The following is an 18861-nucleotide window of genomic DNA, read 5'->3' on the forward strand; positions in this document are numbered from 1 at the left end:
ATACAATATTGAACTGTTATAAATTTAGCAGCACCAAGTCATCTGACTGCTACAAAATACAAATTTACATGAAAATACTACAAAACAAACCACCGTCTCACGCGGTATTTCTTTCATGCCGACTGTCAACTTTTTTTTTTTTTTTTTTATCAAAAAAGGTTAAACAAACAATGACAACCATTTTCCATGTGATGTGAGAGTAGTAGCTTTTTAAATAGACAAAATGTATTTTTTGCCAACATTTTACAGAAAAACAACTGTCAATAATATTTTACAATTAACAACTTTCAACACGTAACTCGAAAGTAAAAATTCTTTTTTTCAAAACTAACACTGTTCATCCCTACATACACATGTGCAACACGGCATCCCTCTCTTCATGCCAAGTTGTTCTTCAGGTTGATGTGCTGTAGAGTAGCTTCATTCCGGCAATCCACAATGTATCCAAGATATTCATCACGTTCAGCAGTCATTCCTCCCATGATCAGACTCACAATCTAATGAAGCAGATGAGGCCAATGTGTCAGTAAGATGAGCTGTGATTCACTGCCGTCTTTGAAAGTTTATGACCCTCCCCTGCCCCCCACCCACCCACCCATCAGGGATGTAGATGGAGCGGTTGAGTCACAGACGGAGGGGTTATGGCTGCCGGATCGCCTCATCCAGCTCGCTGATGAAGTGTTTCAGGTCCTCCAGGCAACGCTCGCGGATCTCCCCCAGGTTCTCCCTGAGAGGAACCTGCAGCTGCTTCTCCAGGTTGGGGTCTTTGGCCACCAGCATCTTCACAACCATGCCAAACGTCTCGCAGTCCTGACGGTACACCTGGGCATAGACAGGAAAATGAGTTTAAATAAAAAAAAAATTTCTGCTTTATGCACACAAACAGTGTGAAAACTTTCCCAGAGACACATTTACACCCAACTGTATGTAGATTTAGGTTTACAAAGTGTAGACAGGCAGAGGGTTATGAGCTATGAGAGAAAAGGTCTCAATTAGGAGATGAAAAGTTGCTTCCTTCCTGTTCTACCTGTCGCCTAGGTGTAAATACTCCAGTGTCACTGAGCCTGAGCTGATCACTCTAGTGTTAACCCACATCATGTAGTGTCAAAAGATAAACACTTATCCTCTCAAGTTTAATGAGCGCTCTTTATATAGGACAGGGTAGCCCAAGATGCAATAAAACCCCCACTTTAATAGAGGCTCAGAGGCATTTAATAGGTGTTAGAGGGACAATGAGGAAGAGGTGCTGGAGTCTTGTTAGGAAGCTGCTATTTCACACCGAGCCTCAAATGTCTCATAAAACAATGGAGGGAGCTCGCTGCTTCCTCACAAAGTGGTTCGATTTGCAAAATACCGAAAACAGGTTAGTTTTAAACTCATGATCCCACACGTGAGCTGACAATGACATTTCCGAGGGGAAAAGTCAAAATCATCTGGTAATGCTCCAGACATGCTGTGGATAGACGACCGTACACAAGAAACTGAAACAGATCCTGTGCCTAAATCCCCGTTAAATACTTGTTCCCCTCAGGGCTTTAAAAATGAAGTAACAGTAGTAGCAAAGTAATCGTAAAGCAGCACTTCATGGGGGATTATCAGGAATATAAAATACCCCTGAGCGATGACAAAGCAATTCAGAAAAGTAGGACTGCAGCTAATGATTGTTTTCATTATCAGTTAATCTGCCAATTATTTTCTTTATTAATCTTTTGGTCTTAAAAAATGCCAGGCATTAGTCCTGAATACAAAGATATGCAATTATTTAATAACAGAAAGCCATAAATTCCATGGTTCCAGCCTCTCAAATGTGAATAGCTTGTTTTCTATGAATTATCGATGAAAACTGTTGCCACTAAATATTTTGTCAACTGACCACGGAAAAAAAAATAGGTTTTCTGGGTAGACCCAGGACACACTGGAGAGATTATCTCTCATCTGGTCTCGGGATCTCCCAGGAGGAGCTGGAAAACGATGCTGAGGAGAGGGACATCTGGACTAACTTGCCTCGCCTGCTGCCGGAACCCAGATAAGTGGCAGAAAATGGTCGGATGGGGAAAAAAAAAAAAAAAATATGGAAATTGTATGATCCTAAAAAGATCCCAGAGGCTATGAAATTTACACAACTGTGAAAATAGACATCTTTACAGTGCACCTGTGGCTTATGGGTTAAGACTTCAACCATGAACTGCAACATCAGTTGTAACCCAGCCGGGAACTGTTGTTTCATCTCTCACCCTCATTTCCTGTTATTTTCCCACTATTGAATAAAAGGCATAAAATGCTCCACATATAAATAACTACAAATGCATGACAGCTGAGGACCTTTTCTAAATGGACAGCGTGAGGCTCCATTTCTCTATAGAAATGCCCGAGTCCACACTGATAAACTTCAGGGACAGTTACAACTGTTTTTCTAAAAAGGGATGCCACTCCATTTTTTCTCCGTCTGTCCCTCCACTATTTCTTGACACATTTTTTTTCTTTTTTTTTTTTTTATCTGTTGTCAGACTCTCTTTACCTCACACTGTCACACAACTTCCACCTTTTATTCAACTCTTCCCTGACTCAGTGGAAGTGGGTTGAGCGACCAACACCGCTGCTTATGACGCCAAGCATCACGTCTAGACGCCGCAGGCAGACACACAAGGGCACTTCCAATGACAAGGGCTGTGCGCGGATGGGTGTGTTTATGCATGAGCCCGTGCACTTGCATGTGTGTGTGTGTGTGTATATATAAAATTAGGCCAGGCAAGGGTGAGTTTCAGTCATTCACCGGATACCAACAGTGGCTCCAGCGCTGCAGGGCGTTCTAACTCGCTGGCTTATTTATAGCTCGTCACAATGTTCCTAGAGCGGAAAGCATGGTCAAAGCAGAGGAGAGATCTCAAATAAAGATCTGCTGTCAAACAGAGTTAATGTACTTGTAACAACAGATGGCAGCTTTCCAAAATCTGCATTAAACAAAAAAGAACATTTCCTCATGATATTGCTAAACATGAGAATTTACTGAAGAGGAGTCCCGGTGAAGGACTGAGACCAGCTTTTCTGACCGTAATAAGGCTTCTTAATTGTCTTCTTCTTGACTTACAGCAAACACCAACAGAATTCTGCGACAAGTGTTTTTGTTTAGGAACATAACAATTTCAGGAAACAATGCTGACGGCATCTCCTCTGGGTGCTCCTATACATTCCCCGTGTACAGTAAATGATCAAGTGGATGATGTTACACAACAGCGTCAGACCAGCCAATCAGTACGAACACATCATGTACTTATGGCTGCCAGTCTCTTCACTGTGCTGAATGGAGTAACGAAGCAGTGTCCTTTTTTTAAATCTTCTTTTCATGTATTATTATACATTAAACATTATCTTATTCAACAGCTGACAGTGAATTTAATTATCAGCTGAGGAAGTATCCAATCAAGTGCGCTGACAACAACTTCTATGAATACAGGGAAAGTTGTTCCTAGATAACAATGTGCTTAAAATGTACATCCTGTATTCAAACGCACTTCCTGAAATCCCTCCCTTGTTATCCAATGAGGAAGGAAAGGACCGGTTCTTGACTCTTGGGTGGTTGGGTGGTTGGGTGGGTGGGTGGGTGGGTGGTTCGCCCGTGAACTGTCCCGTTTCTAAAAATGTATTCTTCTTTAAACTAAAGGCTGTTAAAACTGCACGCTGATAGTGGCTGAGAAGTATTACTTTATACTGGAAGGTTAGGAGTGAGTGTGTGTGCCGGCCTGGCTTCAGAAATGAGGGAAACAGAAGAATGAAGGAGTCCAGGTTCTGTCATCGTTGTACATTAAGGAAACCTACAGTGAGGCTGGAACTGTCTCACTTGTCTGTCTTGCAGCCAAATATATTCATATTCCTCAACAAATGAAATAAAACTCCCTTTGTATCACAGCCTGGGCTACAAGGAGTAAAACATAATACCCTTTATTGCTTCTCATGCCCTGTCACTCACTATAAGCAGTTAGTCTGTACTGCAGCCAAAGTCAACTCTGACAATGAGAAGGGGTTCAGGTTGAATTTCAGCAGACCAACTTCGCTTAGCTACACAAACACAAACACACACACACACACACACACACCCCCCCAGGCGCCGGTATAACGTGGCCCAGCACGATGTCTGGTCGACGATGGAAACCTCAGCTCAGCTTGTGATCTGTGAAAATTTTTAGAGACAGTTGGTGGGATTTTTGAGGAGCTACTGGACTGGAGCACATTTGTGCCCATGTGTGCCCGTGTGTGCCTGTGTGTGTGTGTGTGTGTAGAGGAGATGGCTAGACCAGATTGGGTGCAGGGAGCCAAAACATCTGGCCGACACTTGACAAGTGGCTGAACACGAGTGCCCACTGCAACAGAAAGACACTGCTGTGACTCTGCAGAGCACGTGTGAAAGTGATGCTGCAGGCTGAAAAAAGAAAGTCGGACTTCGGAGTGATTAGCTGTGTGTTCTGGGCATGATGGGGGGGATTAATACCAGCCACCAGACAAGTGCTTGTAAAATTTCCAGGCTCTGTTTTGTGAGCCACTTTGGCAGGTGACCAACCATGATGAGAAGGCAAGTCTCTCAGCTTTTGATGGGTGTTCACAAAAGGTCTGTAGGGGTTTAATGTTTAACAACAAACAAGATATTTTTCCCCTCTAGAACTGTGAAGAGAATAAGCAGACGCCGGGCAAAATTAGATTTTTCTGATCTTCTTTTGGCTAAATTTCTCACTCAAAACACATGACTGAACAATCCAGCCTTTCATGACAGACAGAGTGAGGACTGCCAAGTCACAAGCAGTCTTGATGCGAGTTTCCTGAATCTCACAAAACCAAACCAAACCAAACCAAACCAGAGAAAGGGGAAGAGGAGGAGGAAAAAGCGCTTGTCAGGGGAAATGGATGGTTATCTAAGATTGAGAAATCCTGGAAAGAAAACACGAAACTTCATATCCATGTGAAAATGGAATATGCTGTTCCTGCTCGTTTATCATTTTAAACTGTGATACTCTTTCCAGACTTGAAGATTATAACAGGAGGATATGAGCTGGAAGACAACGTCGTTGGAAATGACAACATTTAAACTTTTCATAATACCTGAAAATGAAATAAAGCTCACACCACAGAGCTTAAATGTTGTATAGTTTGTATTATAAATAGAACAAGAGGAGACACAGATGGAGGAGAAATAGACAGGCCATAAAACAGGCCAGAAGCTGCAGCGTCAGCATCAGTGTTATAACAGCCTGTAGGCTCTGTGGCGCGGCTCAATGTGAGAGCGCAGTGTGTGCTCCGGGGCAGAGCTGGCTCAGGTTTAATGGTCCCAGTAAAGCAGCGGTAGCGCGCACTGGTGCAGGAATGGCCTTCATTAGATAACTGCGCAGAGCTGGAGCCTCAAGCCTCGGGTGGTTTTAGCTCTGTTAAATGGTCGACCTCCCAATTTAGTGTGCGCACAAACCTATATCCCGTCTAAGCTGCGCTTGTGTTTCTGCTTTCGTTTATATGTTCATATATGTATGTTTCCAAATCCCTGCGTGCGGGTCTAAGTGTGTGTGTGCGTTTGTTAAGTATAATGAGCGGTTGTTGCAGTCAGGGGAGTCAGGATGAGAGACTAACAAGAGCCACCAGGAAAATGCTGGTGATTTTGGCAAGCAACTACTAATTACCCATCACTGAAATACTGTGCTAAAGCTAATATCTGGCTGGTAATGGCAAATTTTAGGATGTACCCACCAGTGCGACTGGTGGACAGAAAAGTTAATTTCCTGCCTTGTTAGGGATATAATAGGTGACTGTTCCAGTAATGCCTATCCAGTAAAATAACCCATGTGTGAGTCAGAAAACCCAAGGCCACCATATGTACGGCAACATGTGCCAGAGGTACACTGTGTCCCACGCATACACTGTGATGTTGACATTTATAGAGAAGTCTTACAAATTACCAACTTGAAAAGAGAGGATTGTAAACGCAGTGACTTTTCCAAAAAGGGAAAACCGAGAGCGGCTTACACACAATATGGATTTAGACTTTTTTTTTTTTTTCTTTACGCTACGTGAATACCAATATAGAATCTTAGCTACTAGAGATACTTTTCAGCTTTTCCCCAGTTAGAGGGTGTCAGTAAAACATAAGTTTAACATGTCCAAGTGATGGAAAAGTACCTTCTCTATCTCCTGGGCTTTAGCTGCGATGGCCAGGGCTCGCCGCTCTTGAAAGTTCTCTGTAGGCTTTTGGCTCTCCTCCACGACAGGAGCTACAGGTGGTTCCTCTTTTTCTACTTCTGGCGGATGGTTGTCCTCCTGAAAAAGGAAGGAGGAAAGAGTGAGCTATCATTCTGAGGAGCACTATCAAAAGCGGGTGCTTTTTGGACAGCATCAAAAATATGCTGTGAAGTGGAAAAAAATTAATTAGGGCAAATGTTAAGAGAAAAAAATCTGTTTTCTAGATAAACCTACAAAATCTTTTGATAACATAATTCCCTCTGTAGGATGGCTTGACTGATTATTGACTCCTTCCGTTCATGTTGCTGATTGAAGCCAAATCGGAACCATTTACTAAACAAAATCAATACACCAAGATGACAGAAATGACACAGGGCAGAGAACGGGAAATTCCAAGGAATGAAGGTCAGCGACTTACGGTCCAATCACAGATAGTGAATGAAATGCTACAACCTGACATACTGATTCTTTATCTTTACAGGAAAGACGTGGTTGATGAGGCGTATCTAAGGATAAAGCCGAGCAACATAGCTGGAAAGCCAGAGTACGCTCTATGGACGTTGGCTGCTCTGGATTTGTAGTTGCATCTATAAACTACTCAAAGAATTAGGGATTTATAGAGATTACAGCTCTGAGATAGGAGATAGGACTAAGATATAAGCTGTACATCATATGACATGACCTTCATTATTGTGCACTGTTACTTAACATTATGACAAGAACCTGGTTTAACATCAAGCTCATTTTTCTACGTAAATCGTAGAAACTGACATTTCAGCTGTTTTTATATCTTAAGAGAATAGGAGGTCTGACCAGACAGGCCGTGATGAGCCATGACAGGCAATGATGAGCTATCTAATGGGTAGACTGGAAACTCTAGTGCCCATAAGTATCACTGTGAAAGCCAAAAGAAAGAGCGAAGGGGAGAAATGAGGCCAACTTGGATCACCGCTCAATTTCTTTTGCTCATTTCCTGATACTATTACTATTTGAAGGCCAGGGAGCAGAACTGCCCAGCCATGACTTCAGTCCACTCATACATTCAGGGAAACAGGCCACAGACTTAATCATATTACATCTCTAAGATGACTGAGGAGAGAAATTACAGGAGATGGTACATCGCGAAGCTGAGTGTGGTCTAAAATAAAGAAGCACGACTCATAAAGCATCAGCCAATTATTCTTACTTCCAACTCCCTCCCTGAAGCTATACTTGGGAGAAGTCCAGCGTGTACACTCGCGCATGTAAGTAAAAATCGCGTTTGTCAGTCTTCAGCCTCTTTGGCCTCTGTGGAAAAATACCCCTGTCTGTGTCTTTCACTTCAGCTGGCCAGGCACAGCGCAACCTGGAAGGGATGTTTTAGTTTGAATACAAAGCTTGGCAGACACACGGTATACTAGACAAAAACAATATATCATCAGTAGGAAGGTATGGGTCATTTATTCTCAATGTAAAACTGAACTGAATTAGTCTTGCAGACTGCTGCTGCCTGCTTGGGTTTGCTGAGCCATGAAGTAACCTTTACATTCATGAGTTTGGTGGGTTTTTTTTTTATGTTTTACATTTTCTTAACTCATACTGTTACTCATTGTAAAAACTTAACAATTGAAACAATATTCTTCTTATTCCCAATGATAATTTGCCAAACACGTTCAGGGAAAGATTCAAGTTTGAGGGTTATTCCCTGCACTGATGCTCAAAACCATAGCTACATGAAAAAAGTCGAGGGGATTATCTAATCCATTTGGATTTATTGTCTTGGAACTATAAATGTCTCTGCTAAATTTTAAGTCAGGTCATCTAATAGATACTGGTGGCACTAGAAGGAAAGTCCTGGTTGGTAAAATGTTATCACACGTTAACCGACAGGAATTTGTTGCTTTCTATTGGGATGAAACCTTCTGGTGACCTTTTCCAGTTCCAGGACATGCTCTCCACCCACCAGACCACCCTGACTCACAGCCAGAGTCGGAGCTGCTCTTTAGGTCCCCTCCTTTAGTCTCTTCTGTCTGGGGGTGGCTCCAGAAAGCCTGCCTGCGTATTTGTTGAATCCCCGCAGCAGGCAGTGGCCGGGGCCATTAGTGCGCCCTTTACTGGGGGCACAGCACAGGCCTTTCATCTTGGCCAAGGTTATGGGTTTGTGCCCCCAAGAACAGAGAACAACAATGCACCACCACAGGCTAGATCAAACACGGCGGCAGAAGCAGCAGTGTGTATGTATGTGTGTGGAAGGGTGGAGTGCTTGGTAAAAAAACTTTCATCACAGCGGTTGACGGGGTGGCGGTGGGTGGTTCTTACAAAAAATGCACATTAGGAGAGGAAAGGACCTTGTTTCTATGTTGCATCTTGTAATTTCTGATATATAAAGCATGTGCATGGGTTTACAAAGAGATCCAAGAGCCCAGTACGCCAATTAAAAGAATGATCCATTAAAAACAAAGAATGGCAACATTCAAATGACCTCCAGCATGTTCTTATAAAGATCTGAGGGCTGCTAATGAGATAAATAATGAGACTTCAGGGGCATTAAAGCAACAGTTAAAGATACAGTTTTATAGGCTTTTTCATCAAAGTGACTTCATCAGGAGAATGTTAGGTGGTTGTCCTGCGTCCTCTTTCATTTTAAGCATTTAGAGCCACAAGTACGAAAGCAGTGCAGTTAAGAAAAAAAGGTTTAAAAGTTCAGACTAGCTGTTAAACTGCACCTTCATTTTATGCTTTTTAAACTTTAGTTGATTAAAGTGCCTATTTGTAGTTTAGGACTAAAAGTAGCCATGGCCATCTCACCAGCTGGGGTTAGCTATCACTTGCTATAGCGCTCTAGTTTCACTGACCGTGAACGTCTCATGCCGGTCCATCGTTCAGTGTAATTAAGCCCAAATTTAATGGGTCTATTGCAAGTTTGTCAATGCCCAGTGCTGTAAACCCTGACACAATCAACTCTGTAATTATACAACCTTAAGTTGTCAGATGATGTGAACGCTCACATGTCATTGACAATGGAGTCTTTCCCCTCTCTGCCATCCATCCTGCATGATGTGAATGTGGCGTAAGGCATGCTGGCTGTTGATGCATACATCGAGACCTTTCCCAAGACAGTCACAGCTACCAAACCTATTCAGTCATACTCCACGGAAAAAGGAAACTTTTGTTCATTGTAAAATGGTCTAAACAAATCCCAGTGTGTTCTACAGGGACTTCTCCTGGATTTGAAGCTCAGATCCTGTGATAAAGTTATGACTCGGGCTACTGAGTTAGCCTCTTCACTTTCTGGGTGGCCACAGCCAGACGCACTGCGCCTAATCACATCTGATTCTATTTACACTCCCCTGAGTAGTTATCGGCAAAACAAGCTATTATTTTCAAAACAGGCAGGAGATATCTACATTCAGCTCTCACTCAAAACAGTAAAAGTATTTTCTTTTTAAAACAAGAGGAACGACCCATACTTTCGTCGACACTCGAGCCCCCTTTTCCCTACACCATTACAAGTTCTTGTGATTGAGGTCTGCTTACACCACAGGTAAACAAAGCGCGGGCCTGATGGCTTTCATGCTCCGCGTGAGTGCCACTTTAAAACCCATTAACACACTTCAATAGGACTAAACGCTTATTAGAAGGATGGAATTTAAGAAGTTCCAGATGCATCCTGCTGTACAGTGACAAAGGCGGTATACAATAAATAGGAGAGTGAATTGCTGCATTTATAATTTTCAGGCTCAAATGCATGAAAAAAAAAAAAAAGAAAGCAAGAGAAGACGTGTTCTTGCTTGTTCAAGTCAACTTGATATAAAATTTAAGCACAAAAACACCAAATCTGCAATCTGACTTAAAAGATAATGATCTCATTTGCTTGAGCTCACCTTGTTTGACGTTGCACTGTGTGGAGAGCCTTCTCTTGACAAGCCAGGAATTTTGTCTGGAGAAATGAGAAAAAAAAAAGTTTGACAAGGTGAAACTTAAGTGAGGGACACACTCACGTAGAGAAAAAGATACTAGAGAAGGATTGTAACAGCAGGAAGCAGGAATTCAATGGGAAAAAGTGGATGATTAGTGTGTCTGGAGAGTAAGTGGGTGAGTATGTCAGGACTTTTAGTAGTCAGGGTTCTGTAAAAAGGTGTCGAGGTTTGGTTTCAGGATCCAGGTACATGGGCTACAACATCTGAAACAATCAAGACACAGATGGTTTGCTATCGTGCTCCAAACTCCAGCGGGTGGATAACACTGTAACCCACTCACTGTGGACGCCACCTCCTCTCCGGTCACTCACTTTCCACCGACTGAAACCCGCCATTTTTATAGTCAAGTCCTACCAACAAATATGAATTCTAAAGCACATAGCAATGAAACAAAAAAACACCCCAGAGTGGAAACGTCGGCTTCAGGAATATCCATCAGACACCCTATACGCTTTCCCTCTTCATCCACACACGACCTGGTGGCATCTTTATGAGGCCTGACAAAGTGGTAGACAGAGCGGGGAGGAAGGCTGGCTGCTGGACGCATTAGAAACGCTCTCTGTCTCTCTCGGGTTACGCAGACTGGGGATAGGTTTAAGTTTAACGATTGTAACCTTTGTATATTTCAGAAACAAATCCTCTGCATGTCATATCATTTTGTTTTCATTTATTTCAATTGGAAAGCGTTCAATGACAGACACGGTGCAGAGACTATACCAGGTATGGTATGGTATGGTATGGTATGGTATAGGAGTAGTGTTTAAATTTCCTCAGGGTGATGTAAAATGTTTTAAACCACTGCCAGACTGCATGTGATGCAACTTCTCTAGCCTGGACGACAACAACTATACTGAACTATACTTACCAGCCATCTTGCTCTGAGAATAAGTCTCTTCATACCCTGCAGGAAGACCAAACCGTAAGGTCACTGGCTGTGTATATAATCACTGCACTACAGCAAACTAGCAAGCACACTAACTGCCCTGATGCTCCACTAAAAGTACGATAAATGGCGTTATGCTCTACTTTCAAGAATTTGCGGTCATGCATTTCAAACTTTTTAAAACCATTCAGCAACCATTTGTAATTTGGCCACACTAGCATGATGATGTCCCGTGGTCCACTAACCTCGGTTCACAAGTAAAATGCACCAAACAAATGGAAACTTAAAAAAGGAGAAAATGACAGAGCGCTAAAGATGGTAGCACATCTAAATGAAACTACTTGTAGAAACAGGGACGTTGGAAGGTTTACAGCTGCAGAGCCTGCAAACATGCAGTGAACAAAGAAATACTTTAGCACTTAGGTATTTTACTGTCCAATGTAGTGTTAGCTTGGTAGGAAAGTAGTTTTGTGGACCCATACAGTTGCTGTCCAGTGTCAGCAATATTAATAAAAATGTATATAATATAGATCTGACATGGATTAAAATTGCTAGTTAGCAATTTGCCTAAATGCTATTTGTCATATAGCTTTGACATGGACGGTAAAATCCACAGTTCCTACACATCATCCTTTATTTTCAGAGCAGACAAAGTGGATAAATAAAATTGTTTTAATTCAGTGTGATACACACTGAATCACATATCAACTGAGAATAATATGGGGCTAAATAAGTTTATGTTGCTCGTTTGGTCTGTACAAGAACATTTACTGTAAATCGTCACGTTGCTCCAGACCAAAAGAATTTAAATGTCATACATTAACAGATCAGTGTAGGAACCATGGAAAGTGCTAATGTACCTCCACAACAGGGAGCAGAAATGGTTTATGTAAAAAAATAAATAAATAAAAATAAAAAACCAGCAAAGTCAAACTTAAACAAAAGTCATGATGCAACTTGCTTCAGACCTGGGTGAAAGAATTTCAATGTCAAAAAGATATAAAATTGCATTTTATAGATGATGATAAAGCGTATATATTATATTCTATAGGGTTATCAAGAATTTAGTTAATCATTTTAAGTATCAACAGGCCTTTTATTTATTTATTCTCTGTCCTCTATCCTTGCATTCCTCTCAAGGCTCAGTGGCAGACATCTCTGAGGTGTAGGACATGACAAGGATGGAAAGACACGTGAGGAACAATAGATGAGCTTATCACCCAGGTCCAAGCTCGTTCACATGGCGCCATGTACAGACCCAGAGTGTCATGTCCGCTCTGTTGAGGAAAGAGTCCTCCCCAAACGTGCTCAGAAACACCCACGTGACCCTCCGGGGCGTCCACACCTGAAAAGCCAGTCAGCCAGATTATCAGTTATGGATGGACAGTGAAGTATTAAGACAGATGTGGAACAAACACAAAAGAGCTCTGTTCCTAAACAATGAATAGACGCTTTTGTGGGTGGTTGTCCTGAAACTGAAAAAGCTCTCCACACTCCATCAGGGGAGGGGAAACTATGGATTCTACATACTCTTGCCTTGCTGTGAGGGAAATGGCAGGCTCTTGGCTCTGTCTGGCGAGTAGCCTCTGCTGCTGACGCTGGAACCGGAGCGACTGTGGGGGGAGCGGGCCACCTCACGGCGCACAGGAGAACGTTCTCTGAGGGGAGGGAACGGGGCTGCCTTTCTCCTGTAGTGGTCTCTGTCCTCCCTGGAAAAGCACAGGGAATGTTTCTCAAGTGTTCAACTCGAAGCGTTGCAGCTAATGACAAATTACCTCTTTATAATCATTTGACAAAAAGAAATCTCCAGTTCTAAACCACCATCTGCCACAACTGGTATTGTTCCGTTTCAGAGAATGTCAACTGAAAATCAGTCTTTTTCCTTTTCCTGTGCTGACAAAGCACAATGCTGCCCTCTAGCTTCTTTTAAGGTCACTGCACAGAATGCATACTTCATACATCAATGACAGCTGCTTTAAAAACCTATAGTATGTCACAGCTACAGTGACAAACAGCCATAATCACTGTTAAAAGATGAGTGCAAGAGGACAGAAGAAAATAAGAGCAACAAACAAGAGAGAGCAGTCCATCTTATTTAACCAGACGCACTTGATTTGCATCATTGACACTGTTTATTCCAGTATATGGGCTTAAACAATGTAACTAATGAGTCCCAAACACAGGCAGATTTTCATTCTCTCCAAAGACTGTATTTATCATTTTCACTAATTACACACATTGGCTGCAATGAATAAGCTGCATGCACTTAGACGATGGCACATGGAAGCCCTAAGCAGTGATTAAGTGTGTATTCACTCGTACCCTCTGTCCAGGTTGAGGATGGCCTGCACTAGCGTGTCTTCCCCGCTCTCTGGCAGGGACCTGGGCGCCGGGTAGATGCCCTGGTTTCGTACGCTATGAGGAGGTGGTGCTCGGGCGCTAAGGGGATAAAAACACACATGTGGTTCAGCTATAAGTAAATACAGAAGCAAATACTGTACAACATGAAAACACACGCCATCGGGTCCTTGATTTTGTTCATAGACCTTTACACATCATCATTTGAGTGTACACACAGTCCTCTAGAAAACTGGTTGCATGCTTTTACAGTTTTGGCTTGTGCATCTTTCTCAATATGTAAAAAATGTCTCAGCTAAAAAAAAAAAAAACTATAGAGGCCAAATATGGTTACCACTTAATACAATATATTTCCACATAAAAGGTGGAACTCATCCTGTATCCAGATGATGTTTAAATATGCAGACAAAGGCGCTTCCATCTCTTTTATCTGTCAGGGTTTAGCTTGACGTGAAACATTTATCCAGGCTGAACAGACGCAACCAGTCTGACTAAGATAAAGAAGATCTTTTTTTACTAAATGTCATTCAAGATAATGAATGAGAGCAGATATAATAAAAAGGTTGCACTTCAACCATCCGAGGGTCAAAATATGCATGAGAAGCGTTAAATGATATATACTGTCATTTTCATTTTGTGTACCGATGGTTCAGTTTTATGTGATAATGCCAGTTGTGTGGTAACCAGGTTTACATTATGCTTGACAATGACAAAACATGCAAAATGTAAACATGGAACACACATATGTGCAAAATCATTTTTCCCTATATCACTTGAGACTCCCCATGCACTGCTCTCAATTTTGCCACTGTATAAAACTGCTTTTAAAATGGGCACCGACTAAAGGTAGGTGTTATAACACAAAGCTTATTGGTCTTTGTAGTTCAGCGTTAGCAAGGTGAACAGCCTTAATCCCTTTAAATCCCCCTTGACACTCAAAATTAGTCAGAGAGTGGTGAGAATTCAGTGTCATGATGAGTTGTGTCACCTTATCTCACCTCTTTGATTTTTCCAGCTAACTGCAAAGTCAAATGTCATCAATCAATCGGGTAATATGAACTCATATTTTATTTTGGCACCATCAAACAGCACAGTGCGACCTGAAAACCCTGCTCAATGTTGTAAATAGCAAAGAAGGAAGACTGTTGTTTTATAATACTCCAGCACACAGATGCTCACTAATATACAAACCATATATAATGACTTTTGGAAATTAGGGATTTATGCCGTTTTTTGCTGCCATTCGTAGTTCACCAACATTACAAGCATAATAATGATTGCCCTTGTTAATTTCATCTGTGGTCACTTCAGTTCACTGTTGCTTTGCCCATGAAGAAACTATAATACTTTTACTGTAAACCTGATGACTAAAATATGTAGCCTAAATTTCTACAGTGTTCAGCTAACACTGCTAGTCTGAACAGTTATCAAACAGTGTGGAGCCAGGCAAGACTTGAAGCTGCAAGAAATATGAATAAGGTGAGACAGGCCAATATGGGCCAGAGCAGACCATGATTTATGATTGCTGCTATGTAAATACATTTTTAAAATAGGGATACTGAAGACGGAGGCCTGCAGAGATCTTGAATTAAACACAGAGGGTTCTGTGGCGAGCCCTAGAGGAGGAGAAGTTTACCCAAACTCCAGTGGTCGTCCTGCGTGAGGGTCCTCTCTGGGTACTCTGTAAGGATAGTCCTCCTGTGACACACAGTTGAGAAAATGTAAAAACAAAAAGTGAGAGTGATCCTCAACACCGTTTTTTTTCTGCATTATTTGGTTGTGTCCTAAAGTTAAGATGTTCTGGAATTTAGCTGTAAATAGTCTGTTTGAAACAACAAATGTGTGTTTAACTTCCATCCATCTGAAATACCTCCCCTACAGTTTATGTAATTGTATCTCTTGGACTCATGAGGGCAAAACTGACTGAAAAATACAATAATTAAGGTACCACGCAACAACGGAAGCCAAATAGAGTTTAAAAAAAAAAAACAAGTCTAAATGACCTGACACTGTTAATAGCTACAATGTAGCTCACACTGTGTTAAAGAAAAAAGGTTTAACATATTTCAAGTTGATCCTTTAACTCTAGCACCCTCAGCTGGCCAGTAACGTGTGTGCATGTTTAACCAACAATATCACATTATCTGCAACTACAATTTATCTGCAATTAGAGAAAATGGCATGAATGTATAGTGATAGTTTCAGTACTGGTCAAAATAAAATAAAATAAAAAAATAAAAAAAAAAAAAGGGGAAATGCATAATAGTTATTGGCACCCTTCGCTAATATTAGTCCCTTTTGCAGTGGCAGATTTTAGTTCTCAAAAAGTTTTCAATGGCATTTCAGGTTTAAAAACAGTCCATCTTTTCTTACACTGGGTGACACACTCTGCTCTAAAATGCCTTGTCAATCTTCTGATTTCATCATTTGTTTGTTACATTCACTGCCTCCAGTACCAGAGGCAGAAAAGGTGTGTTAGTCTTTTCCTTACGGGCTTCATTTTGTTGCTTATAAACAGACTGATGCACTGCATTATCAAAGCCCTCTACTTTGGTTTCATCTGTCCATAGAACATTATCCCTGAAAGACTATGGCTTATCTATGAACGTTTTTGCAAACATTAGTCTTTTTTTTGCCTTTCAAAAGTGGTGTCCTCTTTGGTTTTCTCCTACTTTGTTTAGTGTGCAGCATATGATACAGGCTGAAACCAACACTCAACATTGCACCATGGCAGCTTGAAGCTTTTGCAAGGTGGGTTTTCCACAATGTGCACCTAGCTTTGTAGATCCTTTCATTGAGTTTCCTTTAAGCACCACATCCTGGAAGAATCTCAACAGCTTTATGACTGTGAAACTTCTTAATAAAAGAGCAAGGGGCGTCCCTCTCTCTTTGAGAATCTTTTGATGACTCATCTCTTCCGAGAGCACCTATTCTCCTAACACCTCAAACACTGTAACATGTCTAACTTTCACTTACCATGCCCTTCTTTACATGATCTATCACGTCATCTTACTGAACAGATTTAGTACTTAGTGCTTACTCCAAGGTGTCCTACTGTACTGAAGCTTTAGTGGCACCCCTCACTTGTAAGTTATTATGGATTAAACAAGTAATGAGTAAATGTTTTACAAACTATTGAAAGGGGATTTAAAGATCTTTGGCGATTGCCTTGAAGCCTTCGGAATTATGTTTTTTTGATAATAGCATTTCTGATGCTCTCTTATCTTGGCCACTGGATACAATCACCCCCCATTTATGCGGTAAAACCATAATTCATTTGTCAATCCAGGTCATGTGAACACTGAAAATTAAGCAAAGGTGCGGATATTCATCAAAAAGTGTGCCAATAATTGTGTATGGGGGACATTGTATGTTTGTATTAATTATGCAAGTTTCAAGTAACTTGAAATAATTTGCATTTGGACTAGAATGAAGATGGACAGAAATTTCTGATGTCTTTAAAAAGTCACTTTTTAGCTCCCATATGCAGTTATTGAGCATTTTATTCTGCAGCTGAACATGTGTTTTAATTTCTTTCTGATTTAGTTTGTTAAATAATGAAATTGTATCTGTAGAAGCAGCCTTAGCCACTTCTTGTTTTATCTCGTCTTTACATCTTTTTATCCTAATCCATTTATCTAATTAGTTTTTATGCATACAATAAAATAAGCTATGCAGTAATGTGTGACATATGGCTCTCACCCTCCTTGAAGGTGGTACTGCTCTGCGTTCAGCAGGGAAATGAAGACCGTCTCCGTGGTAGCCCCTCTGATCTTCATGGTAACTTCGGGGGGCACCGCCATTTGGGAAAAAGCGGGGACCTCCTTCGTAATCGTACACGCCCCGGCCATAGTCATCCTCTGGCCTGCCAAAGGGGCCCCTCCTTTCAACCGCTCCTCCTGCTCGTGGGTACGGACCCTACGAGGATGAGTACATTTCATGGATTTGACATATACCATTAACAATGGTTTTTAAAAATTGTTGTTGCATGAACTTTATTTTGTTAAACTTTGTTGCAGCTTATGGCAACCTGTTGGCTAAAAACTTCTTCAGCTGAGATAAAAAAAAATCTCTGAAGAGATTCTTCTCAGTTTAGACAAGCTGTGTTATTCTTTTTCTATACTGTTCACTAAATGACTGTGACAACAACAAACACCACTGAAATATATATATAATATAATATTTTGGTTTGGCATATTTTAGCCCTCCTTCCCTCAATGATCTATACTGGCTGCTTGGAAGACAAACAGTATTCTTACTTGTGCTTATATGTGCACAGTTTTGAATGTGATAGAAGAAGTTCAAAAGTGGTATAAAGAAAGGAAAATAGACCCTGAAGCTACTTGGTTCACACTCACCGGTCTCTCTGTTAAAAAGCGTTCATCATACACCTCTCGTATGCTCCTGTCTCTCCTGTATGTCACTGCAAAAGGCAAAAACATTTCACCAAGCAAGGGTGTTGATGTTCAGCCAACTTCTTTGAGCAGCAGTGTTCCAGTAAAACATAGCATTATTAAAAATGCACAAACATAGTATTGAAGTTAATATTTAATTTGATGAATTTGGTTTGGGCAACAGAAAAATCACCTATGCTTAAATATTCTTTACAATATAATGTTGTCTGAATCCATTTACGTGCCACTTGAAAGATTCTCTGATAAATGATCATGTTTTGTTTCAGATGTACCCTTGCAGAAGAAGCATTTTGTTTGTTTGTCTGACCCTAACCCAAAACCAATGTTAAACTGTTGCACTGTAAAGGAGTTGGTTAAGAACTTACTTTTTGACTTAAGGACTTCTGTGTAGTATATAAGATCTTCACCACAATCTGTAAAACGATTAAAAAAAAAAAAAAAGTGTTAACACTATACATTTGGAATACGTTATCATGCCTATATTTTAGGAGTCTTCATAAATGTACTTAGGTGGAAAACATAGCTATTTTGCCATAAGTACAATAAAGCGTGACATGAGATAAGATAGGGACCAGTGTTTGACTATGAGATGTGATCCTGCAACTGAGACGGATGAGGTTACTTTCTGCAGACTATAAATGTCTATTTGACCAACGACACCCTCATACAACAGGACAGCACCAAACCGACAGGTTACAAAAATCATCACAACATTCTCTGTGTTACTGAATTTACTGTTAACTACAGTTGTTCCATGTAGAATGGGAAGCTAGCATTGCTAATTAGCTAGCCTCCATATATGTTGCAAACATCCGCACGTTTTATTTCATCTGGGGGTGCAAGTTAGCTTTACGTTACTGCGACATAAAAATCACAAATAAATGATTAAGACGAATTATGGGTCCCAGTAGATAAATGCAAGTTAAATAACCTAAACTAAAAGGTAATTTATTGCACGCAAAATAGCAAAAACAATCTCACCTCTCTCTGATGGTTAGTTAGCCTAGCCTCTCCCGGTTGGTCAACGGCT

The 18861-nt window shown here is 41.0% G+C and overlaps 1 protein-coding gene across 3 annotated transcripts; it reads right to left on the minus strand.

The window, feature by feature from the left end:
• Positions 1-407: 407 nt before the first annotated feature.
• On the minus strand, positions 408-18848 carry pphln1 (periphilin 1). Of its 3 annotated transcripts, none has more exons than XM_022749264.1 (12): positions 18813-18848; positions 18197-18244; positions 17775-17839; positions 17119-17334; positions 15053-15114; positions 13381-13497; positions 12595-12767; positions 12317-12403; positions 10080-10135; positions 6157-6294; positions 596-822; positions 408-497 (listed from the first exon to the last, which is right to left on the minus strand). In XM_022749264.1, coding segments are annotated over exons 2-11 (1098 nt in total). In that variant the 5' UTR covers positions 18198-18244; positions 18813-18848; the 3' UTR covers positions 408-497; positions 596-639. The 3 variants fall into 3 exon arrangements, with proteins under 3 accessions (XP_022604985.1, XP_022604984.1, XP_022604986.1); XM_022749263.1 differs by having other exon boundaries at positions 12589-12767; XM_022749265.1 differs by lacking the exon at positions 12317-12403 and having other exon boundaries at positions 12589-12767.
• Positions 18849-18861: the final 13 nt, after the last annotated feature.

Source organism: Seriola dumerili, unplaced genomic scaffold (assembly GCF_002260705.1).
Source record: "Seriola dumerili isolate Sdu_G_001 unplaced genomic scaffold, Sdu_1.0 BDQW01000138.1, whole genome shotgun sequence".
NCBI classification, from domain to species: domain Eukaryota; kingdom Metazoa; phylum Chordata; class Actinopteri; order Carangiformes; family Carangidae; genus Seriola; species Seriola dumerili.

Bases quoted from the DNA above. Each gene is read 5' to 3' on its own strand.
- pphln1 (XM_022749263.1), bottom strand. The intron at 15,115-17,118 runs GTGAGAGCCATA...TGTGTGTCACAG, and splicing joins CAGTACCACCTTCAAGGAGG to GAGGACTATCCTTACAGAGT. The intron at 13,498-15,052 runs GTAAACTTCTCC...TTATCCCCTTAG, and splicing joins GGACGACCACTGGAGTTTGG to CGCCCGAGCACCACCTCCTC.